Raw genomic sequence first — 23,856 nt, 5'->3', positions numbered from 1 at the left:
GCCTGGCTCAGACCCTGAGACCTCGAGAGCAGGACACCCCACTTGGCCCACAAGAGTCCGGTGCCAAGAGGTCAGAGGTGTGCCCAGCAGAGCCCTGAGGAAGACCCCCATGTCCACCAGACCCTGGCTGTTTGGGCGCTCTGCAAGGGAACAGGCTGGCTGAAGGCAAAGCTGTTCCTAGAAGACTCAAGGGCTGTGACCTAAATGCTGAATGAGTCAGTCAGCTAGCAAATGCATCCTGGCGCTGACTCGGAGAGCATCGCTGTTCTTCAAGTCTTAGTTTCACTGGTAAAATCAGCTGCCCTGCACCCTTGCAAGCCCTTCTAGCTCTCTGGAAAGCTAGAAAAGAGATACAAACAGACAGCATACAGGCAGGACAAGGAGGAGAGCCCGAGTCCGCAGTGAGACTGCAGACACTCAAATCCCACTCTCAGTTCCTTGGGATCTGGTCTGGGTGAACTGACTTCTTGCCTGCCTTCAGACGGTGCTAGTAATATTATGAGCAGGTTAGCCATTTCTTGGGTGAACTGTTATCCTGTTTTTTGTATCCATAAAATGGTGCTAGTAACCGTCTCTATCTTTTTTATTTACAGTTTATTTTATTAATTTATGCATACAAGAACAGGGATACAGGCCAGAGGTACAGGCAGTGAGAGGATTCACCAGAGACAGAGCGGGGGCAGAAGAGGCCGACTGAAACACACGGTTAGAAGGGAGCAGTGGGTGAGACAGGAAAGGTCTGCTGTGCCATGCATGTGGGTCAGCTCCCTGGCTGCAGATAGCTTCCTAGTGCGGTGCTTTAACCCCCTGCACCACCAAGGCGGGCCCAACACTCTTTGCCTTTTAGGTCTGGACAAGCAGACGTACATGTCAACCAGTGCAGCAGAGCTGGGAACAGTGCCTGGCAGGCATTAAGTTAGGTATGCCGGGAGTTTGGGCTCTTAGCCATTATTTATCCTCGTTTAGAAGCTACATCCCATCACACCCATCCCTCTCCCAGGCCTTGCTGGCATTCCTTTCAGGCAACTACAAGGTGCCCACACGATTCATCACTCATTCAGTGCCTGCCATCTGGGTGGAGGGGCTCTTTCTGCACAGACCCGAGGTCTGACTCTCCATCCCACCACTGCCCTCCAGAGCCACATGTCCCCTTGATGCGCAGGCCCACGCAGGTCAAGGGGCACTCCCTGTGCTGATGCAGGCCTGGCATGACTGCTGAGTGCTGGAGCCTCGCGATCTGTCACCCCACTGCGTGGGGAGCCCCAGCAGTGCCCAGATAAGCAGTTGTTCACAGTTCCATTCACGCCCATCTAAAAGCTCTCCAGGTCAGACGCACCTTCAGTAGGATCAAGAATCCCTGAGAGTCTGTCTGGGTGGAAGCAGATCCAGACCATCTTGGTAGGAAGCAGGCCTCTGGCCCCAAGGGTGACAATTGCAGTTATTAGGTGAGTAGCCCAGACCAAGCATACATGTGCCAGCCACCGCCTGGAGATGGTTATTGGCCTTCAGTTTTCTGATCCCATGAGGCCCCCACAAGCAAGAACTGGAGAACTCTATGCTTTATAAAGGAAATTCCCTGACTCCATAAAATAGAAGTTGTAAACAACTCTCAACGGCAAACGGCAAATTAGGAAAATTATTTCCAGCAAATAACAGAAGAGGGGCAGCTAGCCTTGCTATACTGAACTGGAACTGTTAATGTTCTCCTCCATCATGAACAGCAGTCTACTGGAACCGGACAAAATTACTACTAACATTCTACATAATCACTAAAATTCTAGTTGTGACACAGATCAAAATAACATGAAGAATTCTCCAAACAAATATGATTCAGAAATAGAAGACAATATTCTAATACGTAGCAATCTAAGAAATGCAAATGAGAACAAGTTAAACAGCTCATCCAATGAACAGCCAAGGCTTTAAAATAACATGACACTGGTGAGGATATAGAGAAAGACGGGCCTCCTATTTTGCTGATGGGAGTGTAAATTATAATCATTGCCTTCTGGAAAGCAGTTTGGTAATACTGTACCAATAGCCTAAAAAATCCATGTCCTTCCTCTTTGGAGAAGTAGCTGACTCATTCCTGGGGAGGGAACGTACAAGACAAGCCTGGTACATCTTATACATGAGGAAATGAGCAACAGCCAGCAGGATCATGTCTCATGTCCTGGGCAGACAAGAGGAGGCCCGAGTGAGCCAAAGACAGGACTACTAAAGCACCCAGGAGGGTGAGAACCATCCCGAGGCCTTTGCTGGGGGCGCAAGGGTTAAACACAGCACTGGGAAGCTAGCCGCAACACCTCGAGTTCAATCCCCAGTCAGGGAGCTGACCTGCATGGCACAGCAGACCTCTCCTGTCTCACCCATTGCCTGTCCTACTCTCTTCTCTGTCTCTGGTGAATCTGCTCACCCCTACCCACCCTCCACACCACTGGCTTGTACTCCAGTTCTTGTATGCATAAATAAATCAATCTTAAAAAAAATCTCAACTCAAACACACCGTATATATATAAAACCCATGGGTTGGGTCTCCCCGGTGGCACAGGGAGTTAAGTCTCAACACTATGAAGCTATCAGCAGCCACTGCAGCATGAGTTCAATCCCCAGCTGAGGAGGTGACCCAATTGGCACAGCAGACCTCTCCTGTCTCACCCTCTGCTCCCCTCAGCAGTATATTTCAGTGGGTCTGCCTATTTGCTTCCCACTCTGTCTCTGGTGAATCCTCCAACCACCCCGCCTCCAACCTTTGGCCTGCAACCCAATTCTTATATGCATAAATAAGTGAAAATAGATCTGAACAATTAAAATAAAACTGACGGGTTCATGAGTGCTTAAAAAAAGGTCCCCAAACCTTCCACTGGTCATCTCTGAAGGATGCCAGAAAACTAATGTATTTATTGCACAGCTATACCACCGGGTAACCAGATCATTAGCAAGAAAAGGTCTGTCTTTATAAATATCACCAGCTAATACCAACCCAAATGAAACCTAACAATGATTACTGACAGCTGTTAATTCCAGAGAGACAACCAGATGGTCTTATGTTTACTGAGGGAAACCTACATGGAAAAAAAATCAAATATGAACCTGATGAAGTCTCAGGATCCAAGATTCATTATTAAAAAACTGAGGAAGCTTTCTAGAACAAGCCTGGAAAATAAGTAAGAAGTTAGGCAACAGTGTGCCACTACAGAAATAACTGAAAGCATACTCTGTCTGCTATTGTGCCCACAAATGCTTGTTAAAATTTAATGCTGCTCCAGCAAATATAACTGAGTTTCCCAGCAGAGGGTAGAGGGAGTCAGTCAATCTGACTCAAAAAATTCCTTAACGTTGTTGACCCTTTCATGTGCTTACAAAACTGTATCCCTCACTAGATGCTAAGCTCCCTGCAGGCAGGCACGCTATCGGCAGGTGGCCTGCCCGCAGGGAGAGGCCCAGAATACCAGCTTCTTCGTGTGGCTTCACGCGGCAGAGACTTCACAATGGGGAATAAGGAGGGGGTAAAGTCCGACAGGGGATACCGGTAGGCAATTACATTAATTATCATTATTAATTCAACAAACATTTATTCAGAGCCTACCCTGTGCCAAGTACTCTTCAAGACACTGGGGACGGAGAGAGAAAAACACACAATTACTGCCTTTTAAGTATCTCAGTTTAGTGGGGAGTCAGGCAAGTAAACATATAATTACAATAATAGCTAACACTTACTGACCGCTCACTATATGCCAGGCACTGTTCCAAGAGCTTTAACCATAACAGCTTGTTAATGTTCACAACCTCCCCGTGAGGTAGGTACTAGGACCCCATCATGCAGAAGAGGAAACTGAGGCACAGAGAGGTAAAGCAACTTGCTCAACATCACACAGCCAGTCAGTGACAAAGGCAGAATTTGAATCTCAGGATGTCTGGCTCCAGAGGCGAGTCTCTCATAATCACTAGGTTCTGGAGAATCATTGCCCAGAGTGACAGACTCAAGTAAAAGGCAAGCTGTGACCTCTTGGCACAGGTCAAATCCTGGAAGAACTCTTCAAAGCAAGGTTTTAGAAGGAAGAGTCTTGACAAATAGAAGATAGAAGGACAAAGACAGAATAGGAGAACACCAAGTAATTCGGGATGCTCAGTTCAGGGGCTAAAGGAATAAGGAGGGAACACAGCAAAAGGTTATTAGGATACTGGTTTTGGGGGAAGGGGAAGCAAAGGAAGCGAAATACAAATTTACCCTGTTGGGCCGTCCCCTGACCAAGCAGGTCACCACCACCACGAGTCCTGTCTCTGAGAAGGTGGCCATTAGGGTAGAGATAGGGACTTTGGAGGTTTTCTGTCAAGCCAGGGCGGCAGGCACACCGACAGAAGGCGTGGTCATGGGATAATGCCTCCCTGTTCTGTTTCCAAGGACTGCCCGAACAAAACACCACCACCGGGTGGCTTAAAACAACTGTTTATTGTCTCACGGTTGTAAGGGCCAGAAGGATGAAATCAAGGTATTGGCAAGGCTGGTTCCTTCTGGAGGCCCAGGGAGTTTATTCCCCACCTCCCTCCAAGCTTTTGGACTTTCCGGCAACCTCTGGTGCTTGCTCTGATCTCTCCGTCCTCATGAAATGGTCACCGTCCCTTGCTGGCCTCCCCTCTTCTCCTTAGGCTACCTCTTCTAGAGGATTAGAGTGGACACCGCTGACGTCATTTTCGCTTGATCACATCTGCAAATAAGATCTCATGCATAGATATCCAGGCTTAGAAGGTGAATAGACCCTTTCGGGGTGACACAATTCAACCCACAGCCCTTGCTGTTCTGCAACTTGTTTTTGCTGGACATTTAAACACAGGTTGTCTTTCCATGTCTGCTCACATGGCTCCAGGGCCTTCACTTCAACTGCTTGGATTCACCATGTCAGTGACCCATAATCGATTTGTCCAACACCCTAATCATTCAGATGGTTTTAGGGTTCTGCTGTAACAAACTAAATTCCAACTGAATCTCTCTATGCAGACATCAGGCAACATTAGTAATGAGTGTTTCTGTAGATAACTTCCTAGAAACACAATTCCCCTTGGAACAATGTGAATACAATTAAGTTTTTGATAAATGACAAATCGTCTCTGAAAAGCTTGGGGCCATTTATGCTGCTTTATCAACTCTGATACTTACTCATATCCAGTTTGAGAAAGGTAAAATACTTTGTTTTCATCTGCAACTCATTTATGATAAAGTTTGTCCTTAACAGGACTAAAGAAATCTTTAGCGTTTCCTTGTTAGCTAAATGTCTTACAAGTTTTCTACTCTGTGTCCTTATTTTTCCCCATCTTTTCTTATTCTTTGTCTTCACTAAGATCAAGAAAATAAGACCTGCCCTGCATTATATTCTGTGTTGTACTTCTCCGCCCACCCCGAGTGGTCATTAAATTATGGAATACCTACTACGTGCCAGCAAATAGCCAGCAGAGTTCTAGGTGCTAGTGAACAGGCATGAAGATTCCTGTTCTCAGTGATCATTACTTGGCTGAAGAAAATGTGTCTACAGGTGATTTGGGTTGGGAAATAGAAAAGATGCGAATTTCACATTTGGGTGCAGAGGTGCCTTGAAGCTCATTTAAATATTGTCCTGTTTTCATTCTAGAGGCTCCTTGGGTGGGGGGCATCTACCTGCTCCCCAGGTGTCCAGAAGGATCCACAACAGAGCCCTTCCTGAGGTAGGGACAGGAAGGACTGACAGACAGCTGCATCCCTTCCCTGGAAGGAAGAACCCAGACACTCACACCTCCGCCAGCATACAGGGCTTTCTGTCCTTGAGTTCTGCGAGCAGAGAGAAGAAATGCCAGGAGAGGGGTGCCACTAGAAAGGGGTACCACTTGGGCATCACTCCACCTCCCCCCATGAGCCACAGAGGGGAATACCTGATGGGCCACATCTAACTCTGATTCTTCCTCCCACCCCCCCACTTAGAATGGGGTGAACTGGACCCACCCCCACCCCACCCCACCTCACACACACTGTTGTGTGTCTGTCCCCTCTCCCAGAGATGCATCAAACTTAAAGCCAGGTTCGTCAACCTAGCCTGTATCAATACAGGTGAACCACTGTGTTCCTTCTGTCCAGTTCCTTCTTCCCTTCCTCTAATGGTTTTGAATTCAGAAGGGAGAGGAGGGAGGGAACTTCAACATACAGCTCTCATTGTTTTGCCTGAGTATTTCACGAGATTTTGTTGTTGTTGTTTCCATTGTATTTTCTAACAGATCACTCACTGGTAAGTAATACACCTTCTGGGTTTTGCAGTTTTCTATTTGACTAATGACTCAACTCTTATTGATTGGCATGGTTTTAGTTGATACTTGGGTTTCACATGTAAAAAAAGCAATGATGCCATCTGCAAATCAAATAACATTAACTTTAGGTTTTCTTGTAGTACTACTTCAGCGACAACTTCCAGAAAAATGTTACCTAGAAGTCACTATTATTTTAAATGGAGTAAAAACGGCATTATATTTTCATTTCATATTGGCTGTGGCTTGAGATTTTAAAATTAGGAATGGATGTTCATTTGTATCTGAACTCGTCTCGTCTTCTTTATATCTACTGTTTCCTCAAAATGTTTCAATATTTTTTGAAATATCCCCTTAAAGCCCTTTGATAAAACAGTTTGCAGTGGTTTTTTTTTTTTTTTTTTTTGGTTTGTTTTTACTATCTTGCATCTGTTTTTAATAGTGACTGGTCTATTCAGCACATCTAATTGGTTCTTGAATACATTTCCGCAATTTCCTAGTATAGATTCCTTAACATAGCATTCCACCTTGGGAAACTATCATTTAAGAATTTGTTTCTATCACAATCACACACCTATAATTTTAGTATACACTTCTAAGTCTTCCCCATGTAAGCTTTCTTCTCATTCCTTATAAACCCCAGTATTTACAAGAAATTATTGCAAAACTAAAATGTGGATAAAGCTTCGTTTTTATCTCTTGCAGGTAAAGCCTCGTTTTTTATCTCTTGCTTTGTCTACTGCCTCTTCTCTCTCACCTGGACTTGCCAAACGTTTTGTTGTTATTGTTGTTCAGCAATGGATCTTAATTTATCAATTCTACATTGTTTTCATTTCAAATATATTAACTTCAAAGTCACATCCAGAAGAAAATCAATAACCAAAAGAACTTCTTAAACAGTGAGTGAAGTTAATTAAGCTCTTGACCAAAAGTTTAGAAATGAACAAAAAATAAAAGCATCATTCTTTTAGAGGTCTCATGTAAAATCATGAAAGTTTTTTATTTTGTCTTAATTTTGTCTTAATTCAGTGGGAGACTTATTCCACTGAATCTTATGATCTTAACTGTATTTATCTTTGTTGGCATGATTAAATACTACAATGCTTCTTCCTTTATTGTATGCATTGTGTTTTACTTGCTTTGATGGCCTTTTGGGATTGCGAAAGCATACGCCTTGCTTTTTAATTCTGCTAGTACCACTTTCTTTCTAAATATCTTTGTCACGTTTCCTTCATCACTTTCGTCTTACTTTTAAAGATTATATGGGAAATTGAATTCTGCGTTTTTGTTTCCTTATATTTGTTATCTCCATCAGTCCCTTTATTTCTTCATCCTTTTAAGTCAGCTTCCCTTCATTACAGCCTGTTGTTTCTCATCTGACTTCTTAAGCTCAGATTCATCAACTATATGTCTTGACACTTTAGAACACAGGAAGGAAAAAATGCTGTCTTTAAGTCTTTTTCCTGGCCCTCCCTGGTGGTGCAAGGGGTTACAGCAGAGCACTATGAAACTGTCCACAGTCACTACAGCACAAGTTCGATCCCAGGCCAGAGAGGTGACCCACATGGTATGGCAGACCTCTCCTGTCTCACCTGCTCCTCCCCTCAGCAGTATACTTCAACTCTCTCTTGATGAATCCTCACCCCCACCCCTGCACCTCTGACCTGTACCCCAGTTCTTATATGCATAAATAAATAAATCTTAAAAAAAAAAAAAGTCTTTTTGGGCCCTCCCTGATGGCACAGTGGGTTAAAGCACAGCACTAAGAAGCTAAAGCTACTTCAGCATGAGTTCGATCCCCACCCCAGAGGTGACCCACATGGTGCAGACCTCTCTTGACCCACTCACTGCTTCGTCAGTCGGCCTGTTCTGCCCCCAACTCTGCCGCTGGTGAATCCTCTCACCACCACCCCCACACCTTTGGCCTACATCCCAGCTCTTGTATACATAAATAAAACAAATCTTATTTAAAAAAAAAAAAGGAAGTGATATTCGGAAAAGTGAAGCCATTTGCAAGACTCAAATTATGGTCTTGGGGACTTAAGAACTTCTTGAGCGACCTCTGAGCACCAAGACAGGATTAGGTTTTGCAAAACACTGAGGGTGATAACTTCTCCCCCTTCACCAAGCTTATCAAGTTTCCACTCTGACAGAATGGAAAACAAAAAAAGGGCTGGATTCATGGCTCAATCACGTAGATGACAGAACACAAATGTCTCAGAGGCAAGCAAACCTGACGTGTGGGTCCTGGGTCACCGTACGCCCGAGTTTTACCTGGAACCATGCTGCTTCAGGCTGGCTGTCTTGAGATGATTACTAACATCCCCTGAGCCCCCTGCCCACAGTGCGCCACCTTGAGCCACCTCACCAGTGTCACATCGCCCTGTGGGACCTCTACAGGCCCACTGCCCTACAGTGACTCTGGACTTGGATGGAAGCTATAAATCACTCTCCAGAAAAAGAAACAGAGACACAATTTTGATATGTTCACACCCTTCTAACAAAACACTCCAATTCTTATAGACAGATCCACACAGGGGCAAAAACAGGTAGAAGGTACCTGTGGTGGCACTGTTTTAGACAGCCATCCGTCAGCCACAGGGTGAGGCCCACCAGCAGGGAGCACGTGAACCCCTCAGGGAAGGGAGGATGAGGAGTGCCTTAGGTGAGATCCTTTCTGCAAGCCACCCCACCTCTCCGCCCCCCCCCCCCCATGCCCTCAGCTCAGCAAGGTCCCAGGGGAGGAAGAGACACAAGCAAGCTCGCAGGAGGAGGCTAAATAATGAATTGTAAGTGTGTGTTTTCTTTGGCCAGGGCAGTCTGGCCCAGCTCTGGGGCAATGTCTGCTGGGCAAACATTTTTCATATTTTAGTAGCTGGCCTATGCCCAAGGCAGTCAGAAGTTAAGTAAGCTCTGAATGAGCATCACCATCCTCTCCGGGGCCCCAAGAATTCTTAATGAGGTTCTAAGGCAGAGGTCTCCAGCAAACCCAGTCTTGTTGCCTTAAATATCACTCACCCTTCACTACTTTTAATGAATGCAAATGATTCAGCAACAAAACACTTAGCCTGGAGTGAAATCGGTCTTTGTGTGGCTTGTTTCACCAACTTAGAGCCCAAGTCAGATCGGGCCCCACCGGGAAGTTGGCCCAGCAGAACCCAAAGTGCCGGGGCTGGCCCAGGCAGACCCTACACAGGCAGGAAGTGCACAGCGTGAGAGACAGACCTACCTACCTGCCACCCCACGCCCCCACCACCCAGCCACCAGAGGCAGACCCTCACAACTCCACCTCTTTACAACCCTGGCTCCAGGGCAGAGAAAGTGTGAGCTAAAAAACAAAAGGTATTTCTTTGATCTAATGAAAGGGGCAGGCCCCCAGCACCTCAAAAGGCAGTCCCGGTCACCACACATCCTGCATTCAAGGGCACTTCACCCCAAGGGCCCACCCTCCCTCCCCTCCACCTGGCGCCAGCTACCTGAGAAACAGTAACTGGGAACCTGAAAAGCTCACTTGGACCGGAGCCCTCCTTCAAGTTCATGGAAGCAACAAAAACAGAAACAGTGTAAATAACCCAATTTACACCCTGTTTTCAGAGTTCTCTTTGGCAGCAAAAACTGAGAGCAATTTGTCAGGAGTCTAAGAGCAACTTTTAACTAATTTATTTCCAGCCTGGGTCTCAGGGGATTTGCAGCCCTCCAGCCTGATCAACACCTCTTGCAGGCTGAGGGAGTGGCCTGGACCAGAGCAGGCAGCTGTTTCCCCTGTACTCACCTCCAAGGCCAGCAGCTGGCAGGGGCCTCACAGAGGACCCTGCAGGTCCTCTCCCCGTTTTTCTGGTCATGGGTGTAAATAAGGAATTGGGACCCAAGCTGGGCAGCTGGCTAACCTCAGGACAGCTGAGGGCCTAAAGATATTTCCCTAGGTGCCTCGGACATAGAAGGGACTTCAAAGTATTCGCTGACCTGGTTTAAAAAGTACTGCAACTCTTTCAATCCTCACCGAATGGAGAAGTAAGGAAGATCAGCCTCCCGCGTAGAAAAACTTTAAAAGCCTCCAAAAATATGTTGGAGATCATCAAAAATGCCCCTACCAGCATAGCAAAGGTGTTCAGGAACAGAACTTACCTGTCAGGTGTCAATTGACATTCTGTTAATACCTCGAAACCCCTCCCTCCAGATTGTTCAAGGCCCATCTTCCACAAAACCTTATTCTTCAAAACAAACCCCCACCAAAAAAAAAAAAAAAAGTGAAAGGAGAGTTTTCACTTCATAGGGGGTCTGCATCTCCCAGCCCCTGGGGCTCTTCCCTCCCAGGTAATCAATTATTCATCCCCTATTCCAAAGGCAGAAAGAATGCCTTCTGTCCTAAAAAAAAAAAAAAAAAAAAAAAACTCATAGATACGAAGAACAGATGGGTGGTGGCTGTCAGTGGTATGGGATGGAAAAATGGGATAAAAGGGCACAAACTTCCCATCAGTAGATAAAATAAGTCCTGGAGGTGTAAGCTATAGCATGGTGGCCATAATGCCATAGTATGTGTATCTGAAAGTTGCTAAGAGAGGTCTTGAAAGTCTGGTCACAAGAAATAAACTGTAATCGTGTGCTGATTTCATGTTATACACATATATCAAATCACCACACTGTGCAAGTATGTTACAATTACAAAAGGGAGGGGGGAGCATTTTGAAACCCCTGAAGTGGAACACTTACTAAAAGCCTACAGAACTGAACAGCCAGAAGGCTGACACGTAAGCTAGAAACCTCATGCCCAAAAGCTAGGCTGTGCCCTAAACATCACCAGTACTTACTAAAGGGGCTATCTTTGTTCATCTACTTCCTATCTGAACCAAACTTCACAAGCAGCCATGTTGACCCCAGTTTCTGGCACTTGTGTCCTGAAGGGGCTCCGGGGCCACTTGGCAAAGGCTTGGGGTATGCAGGGTAGAATGAAGAGCCTGGATCAACCCCACACAACCTTGCTGCAGCGAAGGAAAGAAAACCTACAGCTCCTGTCTCCAGCCCACCCCACTCAGGTCTGTAACCTCTGGCGCTGGTGGGTCTCTGCTACTTCTGCCTTCAGTTGCCTACTAGAAAACTCCAGTCTCTCCCAGAAATAGCTCAGTCCTTTTAAATGGGAATCTACCAAAGAGCATTTTCTCTTCCTAGCAGACTGTTTGCCTCCTTAGAGACATCTGCCTCCTCCTCTGGACATCTCTTGCCTTCTGAGAGCTTGAAAGTGTCACCCCCACAGCACACACACTTTATCATGACAGCTTATGCTTGAGTCATCATTTATTATCTTATGTATTGGGCCAAAAGGAAAATGGTTTCTATTGGAAATGACTGATGTGGGTCCCACCTGGAGGCGCAATGGGTCAAAGCGCAGCACTATGAAGATATCTGCAGCCACTACAGCACGAGTTCAATCCCCAGCCAGGGAGCTGACCCACATGGCCCAGCAGACCTCTCCTGACCTGCCCGCTGCTCCCCTCAGCAGTGTACTTCATCAATCTGCCTGTTCTGCTCCCCACTCTGTCTCTGGTGACACACACACACACACACCCCCGACTTCCAGCCTGTACTCCTGTATGCATAAATAAATCAAAAAGAAAAAGACTGATGCACAAGAACAAAAAACAGCTTGTGGTAAATCACCTCACAACACTCCATCTCTCACAGGTATGCACAATATGATAGCCCTTCACATGTGATGAATTTCGAAGATGCCACCGATTTTAAGAAATACCCTTGTTCATGTTCCCCTAAAAGTACCAGTTAAACAGAAATGGTTATGTTACAACCGAATTTCAAAGATGTGAATTTGTGGGGGAGGAGGGAGCATCTTAAGAGTTAATAAAATGCTATTTCTTCCTAAGTCTCACAAAAATTCTAACAGGATTGGTATTACTAGAATGGGGTTGTAGGCCAGATGTGAAGGGTGGGTGGTGAAAGGACTCACCAGAGACACAGTGGGGAGCAGAACTGAACAGGCAGATCCACTGAAATACACTGCTGAGGGGAGCAGCAGGAGAAGCAACTATTTTGTTATTTACCCAAAGATACGTAGGTTGTACCATTCTAGACTCCTTTAGAGCTTAGGCTGTTTTTATCTTTTTTGCATAGAAGAACTGGGGTGTAGAGGGGGAGGGGGAGGGGGTGAAAATATTCACCAGACAGTGGGGAACAGAACAGGCAGATTTTACTGGCATTGCTAAGGGGAGCAGGGAGAGAGACAGGAGAGTCTGCTGCACCATTCGTGGGTTGGCTCCCTGGCCAGGGATCGAACTCATGCTGAAGCTTAACCCCTAGGCCATAAGGGAGACCCCACGGCTTAATTTTCTTTATTTTATTTTATTTTATTTATTTACGCATACAAGAACTGGGGTGTAGGCCAGAGATGTGGGGGTTGAGAGGACTCACCAGAGGCAGAGTGGGGAGCTGAACAGGAGAATTGGTATTATTATTCCCATCTTAGGAAGGAGACAGTGAGGCTCAGTGTAACCTAAGGTATCTCGGGGAGCAAACTGTGAAGCCAGAACTCAGTTGCTGATGAGGCTTGAGAATGTCCCTGGGAGGCAGGAGGCCACCAGGCCTCAGACCAGCCAGCCTTCCCCAGGCAGCCCCATGACAACTGGTTCCTAAAATGTGGGTCTTTTTGCAACTGCATCTTCAAGGCTCCTACTTCCAGAAACAACAACAAAAGGAAAACAGGTTTCCCCAGCTCCTTCCTCACAAATCTGGCTGGAAGTGACGGGGGACCTCTCAGCCAACTTGTTATATATAAAGCTCATTTAACAAGCCTTTCAAGCCCTGGGAGTGGGAGAAGGAAGGGCTTGTTGGAAATCTGATACTTTGGCAGCCAAGCCAGAGGACAAGGCCCTTAGCATCAGCCCCTGGGGGATAAACACCATCCCAAAACCTTTTGTCTGCCAGAAGATACTTCCTGGGAGTGAGAGAGGGTAGGGGATATAGGGGGAGTATTGGGGAGGGGGGTACCAGTGATTTTTATGACAAAGTCCACCTAACAACAACCCTTCACCGGAGACCTGGCTGAGGTCTTTGTACAGCCCACCTAACCATAAACCCTCTGTCCTTTCCCAAACCTGCTGGGGTCCCTCTTTCCACAAATACCTGTGACCGCCATAAACGCCCTTAAACAGCCCGGGTTTACTGCCCAGCCTGCCTGCTGCTAAATGAGGGCATTTGTTTCAAATTTGCAAATCCCGAAAGCAGTGGAAACCTAAGTCCACTCCTAAAATGAAATGTTCTGCATTCCTCTGGGCCTGAAGCACGGAGCTTCAAAAGCTGCAAGAGGCCCGGGCTGTTTACTCACTGGTGGGGCATCAGGAGAGGCATTTCCCTGTTCCCTGAGGAGGTTCCTTTGATCCAGATGGGGTGGGAAGGGGACGGAGAGAGGTGCCACCCAAGCCCAGACCTGGCTGGATCCTACCCCCTTTCTGGGGTGCCAGAGGCAGCTTGAGGGACCTGGGAAAGTGAGTCTCAAGGGGAAGCTCAAGTAGAGACTCGCCTAAAATTACTGATGTAGACAGAGCAGGCCAGCGCTGAGGGACCTCGCAGACCATCTTCAAAAGGCCCTCACAACAAAGGTAGAGTCCCCAGCCTCCACCAGTTCACTCTCTCCCCCTCAACACACACACACACACACACACACACACACACACACACACACACACACACACCACCACCACCACCAACAACAACAACAACAACAAACAACTCAGGACGCTTACCAAGTTAGGGTATGGAGTGTTTACTAAATAAAAGCCTTTTGTTTTAAGTTTTCAAAATGGGGGTGCAGAGGTTAGAAAGAAGACAGAGATCCTCCTCCAGACCCCCAGGGCTGTTCCAGGGCAGAGCATTCCACCCCCTTCCTGTGCAAGCTTCCCTAACAGGAGGCCCAGACCCCTGGGGTGGAGGAAGAGCCCAGATCACAGACACTGCTACCAAGTTGGCCATTTTTGTCAAATTGAGCAGTTTAAATATTGGTTTAACCTGCTAAATGAATCAGGTAGGATGATTTGTACTTTGTAGCTGGAGTTATACACTACCAAGGCTAAAAGACAAGGATTTTGTTCATGATTTATTTTGAGAACGAACTTGAGTCTCATACTATCTTCCTATGTCACCTTTCTAAAAACCCTCAGGCCTGAAGGATCTTTCTCTTTATGCCCAGCCCCAAAAAGCCCAGTTTTTGAGTTTTTCTCTTTTTTTTTTAAAGATTTATTTTTATTAATGTATGCATACAAGAACTGGGGTACAGGCAGTGAGAGGCTTCACCAGAGACAGAATAGGGAGCAGAACAGGTGAATCTACTATATACAGTGCTGAGGAGAGAGCAGAGGGGGAAACAGGAGAGGTCTGCACCATGTGGGTCCCCTCCCTGGCTGGGATCCAGTGGCTGAGCACAGACTCACAGTGCTGAGACTTAACCCCTTGCACCACCAGAGAGGCCTCTCTTTGAGTTTCTTTAATAGATAAATCTATAAAGGGAATCAGAACACCAAAGTGTCACACTATACCTTTCCAGGATAGAAAACAGGTTCTCAGGTTAGAATCTGAGAACTTCAGAAGCAGAACAAACTGAGCAGGGTTGGCCAAAGGAAAAGACAGACCCGGCACCAGAAAAGGTGCATCTTCCAGAGTCAGAGGTCATTATCCAACTTCTGCTGAAGCATCTTGAGTAGTAAGACTTGCCTCCAGCATCAGAAATGGAAGGCGAATGAACATCCAAGGTGCCCGACTGTGGGCCAGGGCCGCACCGGGCCAGGGCCGCACCGCCAAGTGTGGGCACATCTCTACACACGTCTGAGAGCAGCAAGCCCGGCTCTAACCACAGCAGGATGACTCTTACCACCTACGTGGTCTCCCAGGGCACAACTCCCAGCAGGCACACTGGCCTGGAATGTGGCAGCGCTTCTGCAAGCTGGGGCCTGCAACTGCCTGTGACCTCCAAGAAGCACGAGGCAGGGAGGCTGAGACTCATGGAGTCAGGAGAAAAGCTTGAGTGAGTACTGGGCATTCAGGACCAGGTCCTGGACTTCTAAATGACATCGACAGAATCTGGCCATAATTCTGAAAACTTTAAAACTTCTGAAAGAGGCGTTAAAAACCTTACTCTAGCCGTCCTATAACCAAAAGGAGGGGAGGGGAGGGGAGGGGGAACTGGCAGCCTTGCACGCTGCGTGTTGTGGGCCGGAAGGGCTCTCATGTGTAAGGTATTGATACACACCTTACGTGCAAAGAGCAGAGGCTACTCCACCCTCTGACTACAGGAATACACCTAAGCCTGACCAGAGAGGTATCTTGTCTGCAAAATCCATTTCCCAGCATTCCCTTGGTTCCAAATCATGTGTGTGCATCACATTTCATAGCTCTGATGATGATACATACAGAGGACAGAAGAAAGCACAGCTCGAATGTTTACCAGCTCTGCTGTCCTGTTATCTCTTAAAATGCCTCCCAGCTCCTCTACCCCTCCAGAAAAAAAAAAAAATCCAACTACCCTCATCGAGCCTGAACTTTAGCAATAGGATCAAACCTCAATGTGACTGAAAAAGCATTTTCCAAACTGCAACGTTGGCACCTTTTCTGTTACTACAGAGGAAGCTCCCCCAAAGTGCACACAGTCCCCCTTTTCCAACTTTAAGCCATCTTTCTGCTGCTTTCTGTGCAAAAAGAAGAAAGGGTGTTCCCCATACAGTCAGCATTCCCTCAGATACCTGAACATTAAGCAGCTTTCTCATACTTTCAGAGACAAACTTCCATTTCAACTTGTTTTTCACACTAAATACTCCCTGGCAAACCTCTCCCAAATGTACTCTACTCTTTCTATTCCCTTTTGCTCCCAGGAATGGCACCTTAATACCCACATCGCCTGTTGGTCCAGTCTAAATGCTTCTGAGCCCACACACCAGAGGCTTCAGGAGGAAATGCAGCCCTCAGACTAACGTGCTCTCCCCAAAATCAGGGCTCTCCCCAAAATCAGGGGCGAGGAGGAGCGGCTAGAAGGTGTGACAGAAACACAGGTAGAGGTTGTGTTCAGCAACACTGCGTCAGCCTCAAGGGTCACCACAGGGAAGGGCCTCCTTCAAGGCCTTCTGTTCCCAAGTTGGGCCCAGGGGGTAGATGTGGCCTGTCCAACATCACAGGAGTCATCTGGGGCCGATGAGGGAGCCCGTGTCCCTCCCAGCTCTCCTCATGTTAAGGGGCAGTTTGCCTCCAAGGTACCCAGTCATCTCGGTGAGTGAAGTGACTCCATTTGTACCACAGAACTCCTCCAGATCAGGAATGCCCCCACACTTTATCTCGGGCCCTGGTGTCCCAGGAAAGAGAGAAGCCCAAAGCTCCTTCATGAAATGTCAAAGAAACTGCTAGCAGCCCCTCTTCCCTCAAGACTCAGCCACTCTTTTTTATCAGTTATCCCATGAGGCCAGAAACCACAACTTCCAAGGCTGCAGAATCCTCTGGGGGAAGAGCCCAGAAACAAGCCAAGATCTCAGCAATCACAGAAGGATATTGCGGAGTGGATAGAACGCAGGGCCCCCAGCCTCCCAGTTTTTTCCTGTTGATGTTAAGAGCAGCAGGGGTCTGCCCACCACCCCAGGAGGTGGGAGAACACTGGGGAACATATTGCAGAACAAACAAAATCATCTTGCACCATCAGCTGAGAAGCAAAGAGCCACTATTTGCAAGAAGCCTCATTCCAGTGGGAAAGCCATGTTTGACTGCAGTGATCCCGTCCTGCTCCAGGTGCCTGGCCACGGTGTGACACCTAACCGCTACCTGTGCTGCACAGGGAAGCCGTGTCCCGGCGCAGAGCGGCATCCAGGTGGAGGATGGGCCCCTACTGCCGACGTGCACGAAGACACTGTGTGAGCCAGCTGCCAGGCCGCCTTGGCAATCCCCAACGCAGACGAGCGTTCGCCTCGCCGCTGACAGAAGGGGGCAAAGGACAGCTGGTGCATCTCCTGGGGAGAGGCCATGCATGCCAATGCCCGCCCGCCTCCTTAACCACCTACAGGGAGCACCCTCCGCCCCTGGCCACACAGCACCTCAGGAACCTCCCTGTGGCACTGATAGAAGTTCCCACAAATTACAGAGTGACTGGCTGAGGAAACCCCACAGCCATCCATGATGATAGCAGCCCTTCCCCTGGGTATCATAAAAGCCTGCCAAGGCCATAAGCAGCAGTTTACTACCCACTCCCTGGAAGAAACTCAGCAGGCCAGGGGAGATGGTGGCCCTGAACCAGCACAGACCACCCTGGGGAGAATCTGTTGTCGAGAGAGAGGAAGGAAGGGTTCCCACCAGGAAATACAAAGCAGCTGTGCCCACATTTCTGAGCGGTTGCTGGATTACTAAGACCAGTTCAGAAAAGCTGCGCTTTAGAACCAGGAAACCACTTCTAACAGCTGCCAGTCAAGAGGGACTTTGCTGAGCCTTCACAAACCTTCCAGAGGCCTGGAAAGAGGTTGGTACCTTAAAGAGGGACAGAGTCAGGGCAGTGATTGGAAAGAGTTATGGAGCTGAACCAGAGGAGTTGTTTCCCTGGGTCAACCAACTCCATAACCCCCAGAGGGGGCCGGGAGCAGCAACACTTGCATTTTGTAGCTGAGAGAACTTGCGGCTCAGAGAGATTGATCGGTCACCTCAGGGTCACACAGCTTGGGAGCAATGGAGCCAGGACTAAATACAGAAAAGCGGGTGTCACAGGGCTCCAGAGGTGTCCAGAGGTTTTCAGACTGCTGTCTTCCTGCAGCCTGTATTACTGGCAATGTCAATCCTCACTCCTCATTCAGGCCCTCCCACTCCCCATTTGCTCCTGCCCTACACATTCTGGAAAGTTCTCCCATCTTGTTTAGTACTTTTTCCAATGGCATCCTTCATTATACTTCATCTGACTCACATCTCTGTCTTCCTCATACTTCCCACTCAAACTGGCCAGCTTCACTCATAAGATACTCACTTTGAATTGACCCCTTCCTAAGCCCCACAATACCAAACTCTTCCTCATCACACCTCCATTTTAGACATGCAAATTTCTCCTTAGGGCTACCTAGTAGTTCTGATCATGAATGTAGGTAACAGTCTCCTGGAGAGATCTTTTTAAATGAGGTTTCCTTTTGAGATCTGAATTGAACAGGACTGGATCAGCTATTCAAAAAAATACAATAGAATCTGACAACTAAGAAAATAAAAGACACTGCCTGGCTCTCCCCCAATGGTTCCAGTGGGCAGGTCAACAGTCAGGCCCAAACAACTCAAAATTTAACCAGTACCTGTGATTCCCTGCACCCCCCCCACACACACACACTGTATTCTCCAGTGGTCTCTGGATCACATTTTTGAGACTATAAATCTACATCTTCCTAACACTCACAATCCCACCCCAGGCCTCCATTTTCAGATGTTACATACAAGCCTGAAGCAGCCAGGGTGTGCCCTGCTCATCCCAGCCCAAGCCTCTCACAAAAACCCTCCATCTGCAGGACACATTCATTCAGTGCCTACGAGCACGGGAACACAAAGGCTTGGCCACCCCAAACCAAGCAGCAAGCGAGGAAGGCGGCTGAGTATGTCACCCCTTCCAGCAAGCTTCCTCCCTGAGTGGCTGCTGCTTGCGTAGCATTACTGGGAGGGAAATGGCCTGAACACAAAGAAGAAAAGGGGATGGAAAAAGTGACATACCACAGAAGGCTTCCTCAAACCAGTGATTAGCTGCAGCGCCATCAGAGCGCCAGGGCGCTCGGCCCCGCCAAGTGTGCAGTGGCAGTGAACTCAGAGAACCCCAAGACAGGACTCTAACCCAGCCACTGTGCAGGACATCCATACCTACTAGAAAAAGGGCCAGGCAGACGGAGGGCCAGAACAAGAAGTAAGGAGAGGCAGGCCGGCAGTTTAAGGGTAAGACAAGAGCCAGCACCGGCAACCATGCCAAGCTGGTAACCCCGCCACGTGGACCAACCAGGGGTATCTCAGGGCAGAGCAGGGAGGCTAGGGAGAGCAGAGGGAAGCTAAGGGTTGCAGGCCAGGGACACCCAGCCCTACTTAATGACCCCTTTCTCCGTCAGGAAAACACCAAAGGGCACTCCCAAGCCGCCCTTGGCTCAAACATGGGCTCTGACCTGGCCACCCTCCATCCCAGACGAGTCTCATGAAACTGCCCTGGCTTAAACACAAACTCAAACAGACCCCCTCACTCAAATATGAGCCACCCAAGGATTAACGCCCCATCTGTGTAAACCCAGCGAGACATGGCTTCCTTTACGAACCAACGGGATTCCTGAAAAGCAGTCCATCAACCAGATTTCTGCCTAGCAAGTCCAAGTTCCCGTTGGCTTTCATTACAAAATGAGCCGTCCGCGCCTCTAGGAAAAGCGGATGCTCTGGGAAGGACTGAACATCACACTGAGTGATACAAACTTTCTAGGCGCACATTGAATGGACAAGTCTCTTGAAAAAGTCAAATACCATTCAATCCAAAGTGAGGAGGTTTTTAAGTGCCAACATCACACCAAACATGTTCACGTAAAATGAAAGTTATTTAAAGCAAGTCTTCCCACACTGGAAGACAGGGGGCCCTTACCGTGCAGTGTCCTTACAGGGAAGTTCTGCACCTTCAGTTTACAGAGCAGGATGTCTAGACTAGGGCTTCTGGAATGTGGGGTACAGTCACCAGGGACCTTGTTAAAAAGGCAGACTCATTTTGATTCTGTCTCTGGGGGCAGTGAGGGGAGGGGGTGTTGATGCCGCCTGTCTTTGGACAATCTGAACCTCTACACAGTTCATGGTGTTTAAGCCTCTTGTGGCAGGTCAGCGTCATACATAGAGACGATTGCCACACCCAGATCTTAGAGAACACACCAGAAGCCCCGGCACATCAAAACTCAGAAAACCACCACAGTGAACAGACAGCCAGGGAACAGAGGCCTGGGTCAAGGTAGAGCAGGCACAAGGAGATCAAGAGGCAATCCGTCCCCAGAGACACTGGGAAAGGCACAAAAAACCCCCAGTGCCTGGAAGGCAAAGGGGATATTGACCTTTGCCCTGACAGTTCTGCCTCATGCATGCCCCAATGGCCCACTCACCTTTGCAACAAGCCTGATAAGGAAGGGACCATTACAATTAAAACACTGTAGGGAATTCTGCAGGGAGAGCCCCTCAGTAAACAAAAACCCAATTGGGGGGTCTCCCTGGTGGTACAAGGGGCTAAAGTGCAGCACTATGAAGCGATCCACAGTCACTGCGGCATGAGTTTGATCCCCAGCCAGGGAGGTGACCTATCTGACACAGCAGACATCTCCTGTCTTCATCTGCTGCTCCCCTCAGCAGTTTAATCTGTCTCTGGTGCATCCTCTCACCTCCCTACCCCCATACCTTTGGCCCACACCCCAGTTCTTGTATGCACAAATAAATAAATCTTTTAAAAATAAAATGGAGGATATCCTAAGGATGAGAGTTCCAAAGTTCAACAAGCACCTACTTTCTGGCAAGAGACCCAGCATAGCTTTGGGGAGGAGACAGAGTAAAGACTAGCAGAAGAGAGACAGAGGAGCAATACACACCAGGGAACTGGCCAGAGGGGAAAGAAAGGTCTGAGAAACCACAGATGTTGCAGGGGGTGGTAAATAGTCTAGTTGGACTGGAATGGAGGGTTCCAGTAGGTGGAAGTGTTTAGTGCTGGGGTTGACTGTAAAGCTGGAAAGGTATGTTGGAAGGACACCACGGGGGAGAGAAGAACAAGAAAGGGGCCTTTTATATACTGCATTACATTTAATCCTCAGCATAACTCCAGGAAGTAAATCCCCTAACAGAGGAGGCAAACTGTGTGGTCGAGAAATCTGCCCAGGGCCACAAGCAAGTCAGAGTTAGAGCCCAGGTTTTGCCACTTCACCTGCCAGGGTCTGAACTCTCCACCACTCCCTTCTGCTCTGGGCACCAGGCTGACTCCTCTTGACAAGTGATTTGCTTTCCTACCTTACTTGCCGACTTCTGAGGAAAGTCATCACTGATAAAAGCAACTCCCAGATCTGAGTTACAGGCGGCAGAGCCTTGAGGAATCTGCACAACAGCCTTCTCAGAAAGTGACAACTCAATTTCCCCAAAGAAACAAGAGCCTGGAGGAAGGAAACCCGAGAGGGGGATGGCAACAGAGATGGGATCGGCCATCCAAGCCCATCCAAGCGGTGGGGCGAAGAATGCCAGGTTTCAAACATCAGGCTCTCTCCTCCACCGTATTTATCACAACGGGGATCTCAAAGCTTGGGAAGTTACTCAGTCATTTACAGCATAACTACCCAAACTGCAAAATGGTCTAATCCACAAACCCGGCCAGCCTAGGTCCCTTACTCCAGCCTTATTAACAGCAGGGTCTCACTACAACTCCAGTTAATTACACCGTTAAACAATACGATGGAAAAATCTACTACAATCTATTAAAACATCGTTGCCCCCTGAAGTCATGCCGTCCGGGGGTGGGTTGAGCCCCTGGATTTCACTGAAGACAGCAGGCGCCTAGCCTGGGCTCAAATTGTTTACAGCACATGGACAGGTTCCACACCAAGGCACATTTGGTGGAACTGATTTAAGGCTCTCATTAAAATGTTCCTTTGTTGAGCACAAGACATCTCCCCACCCCCAAAGGAGATTCCAGACCTCCAGTCCCCAGCCCACAGCCTGCCCTAACTTCCCCCCACAAGAGCCCCCCTTTCGCTCAGCTCAACACCCGTCACCGGATTAACATCGATTAACATCAGAGTCGTCTTCTCACGGAAAGAATTTAGGAATTTAGCATTTGCTGAACAAGAGCCTGTCTCCACCAAAATCTCCCTCTCTACTCCAGAACTCTAAACATGAGCAGTGAGGGCAGCGTATCAGGCAGCCACACACCAAACCCAAACAGCCAGTCGACCTAGGAAGCCTGTGAGCTCGGGCTGCTCGCCCATATGTCTGGCCTCCCCCATCCCAGCTCCACAAAAAAACTTCCATACTTCCTCTGGGAGCAGATGTGGATTCTGCCATGAGCCATAACCCCCCCCCACACACACACACATACACACACACACATCACAAGGAACACAGGGCAGCTCCAGAAACACCACCCACGAGCCTGTTCCTACCTCTTGGACCTGGGTTACAATTACCTCCCTCCTTTTACAAGCTGGGATGGAAGAGATGTTGGTTTCATCAGCACTACAACCTCTCAACAACTAGGCAGGCTAGGGAGATGCTGGAAAAGGCCTCCACCAGCCCCAAGGTCATGCTTCAAAGAGGGGGAGAAATGACTGGTAGATACCTGGTGTGCGAGTGTCTGCAGTACCCAGCCCCCCCTTGGCCCCCAGCTGTTGTAAGGATCATCACCAAGGACTGGCTGTTTTGGAAGGGAGCCACGTATTTCCAGTCCAGGTTATTTGGGGTTTGCGGGTAGTGGGGTGATTTACTGTAAAGCCCTCACCACCTCTCAGGTGTGACCAAGCTAGGAAACAAGGGGGAAGGGGAGTGTGTCCCGTCTGCCCTAGAGATGAGGGCCACACCCCATCAAAATGTTGAAGCCCTCCCAAGGAAAGAGAGAATGAATTCCCTTCTTTCTGCCCATAGAAAAAGATTTTCGTTAGCCGAAGAGAAGCGACCGAATGGAAATCCAGGAAGAGCAGGACAAATCCCGTCCGCACCTTTGCAGGCCGGCCATGCCCGATTTTGGCAGCGGCCTTCACACATTAGTCACCGCGACAGCCTGGGACTCTCCACTCCCCGAAATCGAACCTGGCTGGCAGGGGGCTCAGGGTTGGCGGATACCGAGGTGATGGCGGGCGCCTAATTCTCCCCTTCTTCCTTCCTAACCAGCAGGGCCGTGGGAGTCCTCGGCTCGGCCCGGGGACTTGGAGGAGGGCAGCCGGGAGCGTCGGGCCCTCGTAGGTAACAAAGCTCCGCGCCCGGCGCGCCGCAGGTCGGCTGGGCATCCGGCCCCCGGCCGGCCTCCCTCACCTGGGCTAAGGCTGCCGCGGGGACTCGTCCTTCCCACTTCACTGCACCCCCCCAAGTGGGTCACTGCACCCCCCTAAGTGGGTGGAGAGGGGTGCTCTTTCTCTCTCTTCCCCTAAAGAAAGTCCCCACCAGGGCCCGAGAGCTGGCAACTCCCTGCAGTTCACGAATAAACTCTCCGCTCAGGCCGGGAAAACTCCGGAGAGACTGGAAACGCTTTCCGGAGAGGGGACCCGACCACTCCTTGGTGGCATCGCCAGCCTCAGGGCCCCCCAGCGCCCCTGCGCGCCTCCGCCGGGTGCCTCTCCACCCCTCAGGGTGTCTTCCCGGCTCCAGCCGCCAAGCCCACCTCCCCGGGCACCCCCCTTTGCCCGCGGGGCTCGCGCGCTTCCCGAGTCGCGCTCCCCCAGCTCGCCAGGACTCACCGCCCAGCAGCGGCAGCAGCAGGACGCAGAGCAGAGGCAGCCGGCGGGGGCTGCTCTGGGCTCCCCGTGCAGCTCCCATCGTAGCGGGCGCGGGGAGAGGCGCTGGCGGGCGCAGAGTGCGCTCCGAGGCGGGCCCAGGAGGCCGAGCGCACCGGAGCGC

General features: G+C 48.9%; 1 protein-coding gene across 1 annotated transcript in view; it reads right to left on the bottom strand.

The window, feature by feature from the left end:
• PTK7 (protein tyrosine kinase 7 (inactive)) overlaps window positions 1-23,850 on the bottom strand; it is a 58,393-nt gene extending 34,543 nt beyond the window's left edge. Inside the window, exon 1 of the mRNA XM_004674010.2 lies at window positions 23,697-23,850. Within this exon, the coding sequence (XP_004674067.1) occupies window positions 23,697-23,775 (79 nt within the window). The 5' untranslated portion in view covers window positions 23,776-23,850. The remainder of the gene's footprint in view (window positions 1-23,696) is intronic.
• Window positions 23,851-23,856: the final 6 nt, after the last annotated feature.

The sequence above is a fragment of the Condylura cristata genome, unplaced genomic scaffold (genome assembly GCF_000260355.1).
Source record: "Condylura cristata isolate star-nosed mole 26May11 unplaced genomic scaffold, ConCri1.0 scaffold00001, whole genome shotgun sequence".
Lineage (NCBI taxonomy): Eukaryota > Metazoa > Chordata > Mammalia > Eulipotyphla > Talpidae > Condylura > Condylura cristata.
The sequence above is the reverse complement of the archived record's forward strand: the minus strand, read 5'-3'. Positions and strand labels throughout refer to the sequence as shown.